A 6,239-nucleotide genomic window follows, 5' to 3' on the forward strand; every position below is an offset into this window, starting at 1 on the left:
CTTGACATGCATGAAGAGAGAATACCCCAACAGCCGTTCGCTGATCAGGATGCACGAGCAAAGCGAGCGACAATATGTTTCAAAAATGTTTAGCATTTCAAAAAAATAATTTAATTTTTAGAAAATGTTCAAAATACCAAAAATTGTTCAGATTTTCGAAATTTCTTCAAATTTTCAACAACTGTCCTGATTTTTAGAATTACTTGAAATTTTCAAAAAGTATAGAATTAAAAAAAAATCCTTCAAATTTTCAAAAAATGTTTGGAGTTTTTAAAATTTGAATCAAAAAACAGATTTTCAACTTTTTTTAAAAAACAGAAAGACCAAACTTCCAAATTTTGTTGAAATTCCAAAAAACTTCAGAATTTCAAAAATATTTAAATTTGCAAAAAATGTTATTTTTTCATGTTTCATTTTTTCCACATTTTCGAAATGTTTTGTTCACTTATTTAAAAATAACAGTTGCTACAGTACCACTTGTCATGTCTAAACAGATGCAAGATACCAAACAGAGTCTCATTTTAACATGTCTCAGCACATACACCACTATCAAACATGTACTCAGTATGTTTACACTAAGCATGTATCACAGAAAAACAACCATGCTAGGTTGTGAATGCTATCAAACACACCTTTAAGTTTGCTTCTTGTGTAGGCACAGAATTGCTTTCACAGATACACGCAAAAAGAACGTATTTTTTCCATTTGAGACACATATTTTCTTCCATTAGAAGCATGGAAAAGGAAAAAGAAAGTCATGTTTCTGGCTACGGTTTTTTCTTCTATTTAGTTTTGAAGATCTAAATGCGTGAAATCCAACAACGAAAACGCTTGAGAGATTGAAGGAAGGGTTTATGAGGGATAAAACGTTTCAAGAAACATATGTATGAAAAAAAAGTAAAAACTCCTAGGCTGCCGTTTGTCAGGCCTTGAGAGGGTGGGACGGACATTTACAAGGGGTTCTTTTTAATTAGTGATTTCATTTTTTTCATGGCAAATAAAAAGTACTTCCTTCGTTTCTAAATACAAGTCTTTTAAGAAATTTCTCTAGATGACTACATATAAAACAAAATGAATGAATCTATACTCTAGAGTATGTTTATATACATCCGTATGTAATCCTCTAATAGAATCTCTAGAAAGACTTATATTTAAAACGAAGGGAGTAGCAGGGAGGATTTTGGACGGACCGGTGAGGCGGGGAGAGTCGCTCTTGTTGGGCCAGCCCCTCCTACCGGGCCGGACTGAGCTTTGCTTGGGTGGGACAGCATATCCATCCCAATCCCGACCGTCCGCTTGGTTGAAACCCCAAGAAGGTCATTCAGCAAAAGAAAAAAAAGGAACCCGGCGGCGGAAAGAGAGATCAAGCATGGATATGGAGTCGAAAAGCGACTTGGTAGGCTCTCTTCGTCGCTACCGCGAGACCCTGAGGTGGGAGACCGAATTCCTGAGGTTCGAGGTCACATCCCGGGGCCTGGAGACGCTTGCTGGGAAGAAGGACTATCTGGAGAAGCATTCTCGTGGAAGATCACTGTCTCGCGAATTACCTCAGCTGAAGGAGCAGTTGTCCGGCCAGAAGATCGTGAGCATGCCTGTGGTGAGTTTGCCCTACCTTGTTCCTCATCACGTTCACGAGGAGGCCCTGGATCTGCTCCTGCACGAGGCGCACAAGCTGGGCTACCGGGTCCAGTCCCTACGGGAACTCGCTGCAGTTCCAATCTCCTTGGAGACGGCCAGGTTACTGATAGGGGAGATTAAAGGGAGAGGGAGATTTCGTACCCAAGCTGTGGTCCGGCCGGCGTCGGCTTGTGCAGATCGCCATACCCAGGAGAAGGCGGGGAATATGAAAGTACGCGTCCGCACGCGCCCACCCATGCGCGGCCCACGTGTTTGGGCGAAACACCGGAGCCGACCCCGATTTGGAGGTGACCTCATCTTTCCATATAAAGCTGAGCTACCTCAGCCGCCAATCCACTCAAATCCTCTGCCCAGATCCCCCCCTTGCTCCCACGCCGCCCGCCGGAGCCGCCGCGATGTCGACGTCCACGCTGCTCTCCGACGAGGGCGTGGCGAGGGTGCGCCGCAAGAAGGACTTCCGCCACATGGAGCGGGTGGACGGCCGCATGGTCAACGTGCTCCAGGGCCTCGAGCTCCACGCCAACGTCTTCTCCCCCGACGAGCAGGCCAAGATCGTCGCCTGCGTCCTCGACCTCCAGGACCAAGGCCGCCGCGGCCGCCTCCGAGGTACCCAAACCCAACCTTCCTCCTCTTCTTCTCCTCCGATGAATCAAATCAATTCTCTCGTGCTCCTTCGATCCTGATCTGACGACTCCCCCCCGATTCTTCTCGGACTGCAGAGCGGACCTACTCGGAGCCGCGCAAGTGGATGCGGGGCAAGGGCAGGGCCACCATCCAGTTCGGCTGCTGCTACAACTACGCCGCCGACCGGGACGGCAACCCGCCGGGGATCGTGCGGGACGAGTCCGTCGACCCGCTCCCTCCCCTCCTCGCCGCCATGGCGCGCCGCCTCGTGCTCTGGCGCGTGCTCCCGCCCACCTGCGTGCCCGACAGCTGCATCGTCAACGTCTACGACGTCGACGACTGCATCCCGCCGCACGTCGACCACCACGACTTCCTCCGCCCCTTCTGCACCGCATCCTTCCTCGCCGAGGCGCCCATCCTCTTCGGCAGGGACATGAAGGTGCTCGCGCCAGGGGAGTTCTCCGCCGCCGCCTCCATCCCGCTGCCCGTCGGGTCCGTCCTCGTGCTCAACGGCAACGGCGCCGACGTCGCCAAGCACTGCGTCCCCGCCGTGCCCGCCAAGAGGATCTCCATCACGTTCCGGAAGATGGACGCCTCCAAGGTCCCGTTCGGATTCCGGCCCGACCCGCTGCTGCAGAGCCTCACGGCTGCTGCGGTCCGGCCGGCGATGACGGCGGCGAGCGCGCCTCCGAACAGAGCGGCCTGGGAACAGAGCAATGGCGAGGCGGCCAAGCACGCCACGCCTCAGCAGCAGCAGCAGCAGGCGGTGGCGCCTCTGTACCAGGCAGCTGCTGTCAGGACAGGACAGACACAGTCACAGAGCCCCCGGGGCGGCGTCCCTTTCAGCCTCTCCACCGACGACTTCCCGGCGCTTGGTGCCTCGCCGGCCAGCGGACGACGGCAGGGAAGGAGATAAAGAATTATATTTTTTGAAAGATGAGTTGAGAGATACTGTACTTTAGTTTTGTTGGAGCTCATGTATTAACAACATTCATTCATGGGATGGACTATGAGCGGCGCCGCACCTTGGCGCTCCCGTGCGGGGCTGCTGTACACATGCATTACAAATTCATGATCCATTAATTTTTTTCTAGGACTAACTGATCCTTTATAATCTAGCCAACAAAGCTAGGAATGTCATTAAAGATTACAGCTAACGCAAAGTCCGGGGTACCCCATCCACTCCTTACACACTTCATCACCCATTCAAACCCTAGCAAACTTATGTGTTACCCCATTAGCTGATCGCCTAACCCAGTCCACTCTACAGGCTTCAAAGGTCGACAATAGCGATTTAACTTCTTGGATCCAAGGCCCCACAGCAGCCATATTCCTCTGTTGTTCCTCCAGCATCCGGACCAAATCTTGATTATCAAGCTCAAGGTGTATCTTTTGGACTCCCCGCTGACTTGCCAATTGCACCGCCCGCCTGCACACAAGGATCTCAGCCGCTTCCGCGTCCCTGACATTGCCGAAGAAAAGAGCCGCTCCAGCCAGGAAGGCCCCATTATGGTCCCGCAGCACCACACCCCCGCCGCCCTTCGTAGCAGATTTAGTCATAGCACCATCTGAATTGACCTTAATCCACCCTTCTTCCGGCACTGTCCATTTCTGAATCGGCCTATGCTTTGACTGCCTCGCAGCTTGCTTATGTGTGTTGTTCCACTCTCTTATCCATTAGTATTACTAAGTTAAATATTGTCATCACTTAAAAAAGTAAGCTAAGTATTGTCATAATGCCGTTAGTCTCCTCTCTCTCTCTCCTATGCATGTATGGGATTTACCTAGGGACTAAAAAGTCCCTTTTAGTCCCTAGGTAAAGAAACAGGAGGGACTTTTCCTCAAGGGACTACAAAAAGACTCTATTGGAGGAACTTTTTTCTTTAGTCCCTGGGACTAAAAAAAAAGTCTAGTCCCTCGGAAAGAAACACCACCAAAGATTCTCATTAATGTTTGAAATTCAAAAAGTTTTATCTACAAAACCGTTAATTCAATCGATGATCCGCTTTCATCATTGACTTTCTCGCGGCTAGTTCTTCGAAACTAGATCTCATGTCGACATGTTTCGTCAACTATTTTTTTCCATTCATACTTGCCATATTTTTTGACCCACTTGCCATATTATTAACCACTTACTTGCGTGAGAAAAATAACTTGATTGACACTTTTTAATATTGTTTCGTACAAAGCCTTATAGCAGTTTTCATTATACATGATATAAAAAAATATGATGGGTTGTGTTTGCCAATTTAAATATGTCAAGTTGTCATGTTTACATACAACTTTGCCAGAAAACTATTTTGTGTGCTTGTTAGTTTAACTATACCGAGTTGTCATATTTAGAAACGATGATCAAAAAAGATTTCTTGTGATCACCGGTTCTAAATATGTTGAGTTGTCATATTTTTGCCCGTAATCGCTTAAAAAAAGTTGTTTGTGCTTGTCATTTTGATTATGTCGAGATGTAATATTTATACGCAATTTAAAAAAAATTGGCGATTAAGTTATTTTTATCAGACAAGTAAGTAATTACTAATATGATAAGTAAGTGCAACAAATGTGGTAAGTACGAGCAAAAAAAAAAAGTTGTCAAAACATGTCAATTTGGAATCTAGTTTTGAAGATTTCGTCGAAACAAAGTCAACGGCGAAAACGGATCATTGATCGAATTAACGGTTTAAGAGATAAAAGTTTTTGAATTTCGGTCATTTAGAATAAATGCGATGACATCATGTATGCATGCATGACCCGCCGCACGGAATGTTAAAAATGCGACGCTTTTGAATAGATTTTTCCTTCATTCATTCATCCGATGTACTACTACCACTCATCATCCCAGATTAAAAGAAAGGGAACTTTATATTAGTACATTGGTGGTAATGATGACGGATGATTTACTATGATTGTGTTGGTTTGATGATTGACTACAACCTGTGGTTCATGAAGTTAGCAAGATGCCACTATCAAATGACTGGGTTCGCCTCTATCAGGATAAACGATATAGCCAACTAATAGTAGTGAATTAACACACATTATTTTTTCCTTTTCCTTTTTGGTTTTGTGCGCACAAAGAAAGTTTAAGAAGAAACAAGAGGTGTGTTCCTTTATTCATAAGAGTTTGCCATTGTTTACAGAACTATGCATCAACAGATTTACCATGAGACAACTTTGTTGGGGTCTCAGACCGTTTCGAAACATAGATGCGAAACCAGTCTCTCGACCAAAGTGTAAGAGGTCAGTGCCTCACCGCCTAAGGATTTTTTTCACTGTTTTGATCCTAGGGGTGCAAGTTAATCACGCAACGACCTTGTTTTGAAAGAACTTCACGTTTTGACCCTTTTTTGAAACGCCATAGTTCATGACGTTGTAGCCCTGTTATGAAACGTCATCTATTGTGGCGTTGCAGACGTTCGTTAAAACGCCTGTCTAATGTGGCGTTGCAGACCTGAGGTGAAACGCATGTCTAATGTGGCGTTTCAGACCTGAGGTGAAACGCCAGTAGCTATGTCGTTTCTTTCCTTTATATTCTGCCACCCCGACCCCCTCGCCCACCAACCACCATTTCTCCTCTCCTCTTGTTCTTGTTAGCACGAAAAAGCTCTCCCTTGTCCTCAAGATCCCCCCATTCGATCTCCCTCCTCCCTCAACCTTTTAGTAGGTTCTTTGGAGTAAATCGAAGAGGCCGGTAAGCTCCTCCAATCCCTCCAATTAGTTTTTGCAATGATTTTGTATTTGTGTAGATTTTTTTTGCACTAGGTGTTCTATTTATGTTGCATTGTATTGGTTGGTTTCTTATTATTGATGAGATTTAGTGTTATGGTTAGGGTTATGCCTAGTTTGGTTCGACAAGGGTTAGGGTTAGTGTTAGGTTTTGTGTTATGCCTAATTTGGATGGACAAGGTTTAGGGTTAGGGTTTGTGTTAATGCCTAATTTGGATGCAAATGGTTAGGGTAATGTTTTGTTAGTTGTTTTGTTA

At 45.9% G+C, this 6,239-nt stretch overlaps 1 protein-coding gene across 1 annotated transcript; it reads left to right on the forward strand.

The window, feature by feature from the left end:
- Nucleotides 1-1,965: 1,965 nt before the first annotated feature.
- Nucleotides 1,966-3,345, forward strand: LOC123431327 (RNA demethylase ALKBH9B-like). Its single transcript, XM_045115148.1, has 2 exons — nucleotides 1,966-2,244; nucleotides 2,358-3,345. Exons 1-2 carry the CDS (start codon nucleotides 2,034-2,036, stop codon nucleotides 3,176-3,178), a joined length of 1,032 nt encoding a protein of 343 aa, XP_044971083.1. The 5' UTR covers nucleotides 1,966-2,033; the 3' UTR covers nucleotides 3,179-3,345.
- Nucleotides 3,346-6,239: the final 2,894 nt, after the last annotated feature.

Source organism: Hordeum vulgare, chromosome 2H (genome assembly GCF_904849725.1).
Source record: "Hordeum vulgare subsp. vulgare chromosome 2H, MorexV3_pseudomolecules_assembly, whole genome shotgun sequence".
Taxonomy (NCBI): domain Eukaryota; kingdom Viridiplantae; phylum Streptophyta; class Magnoliopsida; order Poales; family Poaceae; genus Hordeum; species Hordeum vulgare.

What these genes read in the sequence shown, in the direction of transcription:
- LOC123431327 (XM_045115148.1), top strand. Translation starts at nt 2,034, where the DNA reads ATGTCGACGTCCACGCTGCTCTCCGACGAGGGCGTGGCGAGGGTGCGC. An exon ending in CCGCCGCGGCCGCCTCCGAG is followed by an intron (nt 2,245 to 2,357) that starts GTACCCAAACCC and finishes CTCGGACTGCAG; the next exon opens with AGCGGACCTACTCGGAGCCG.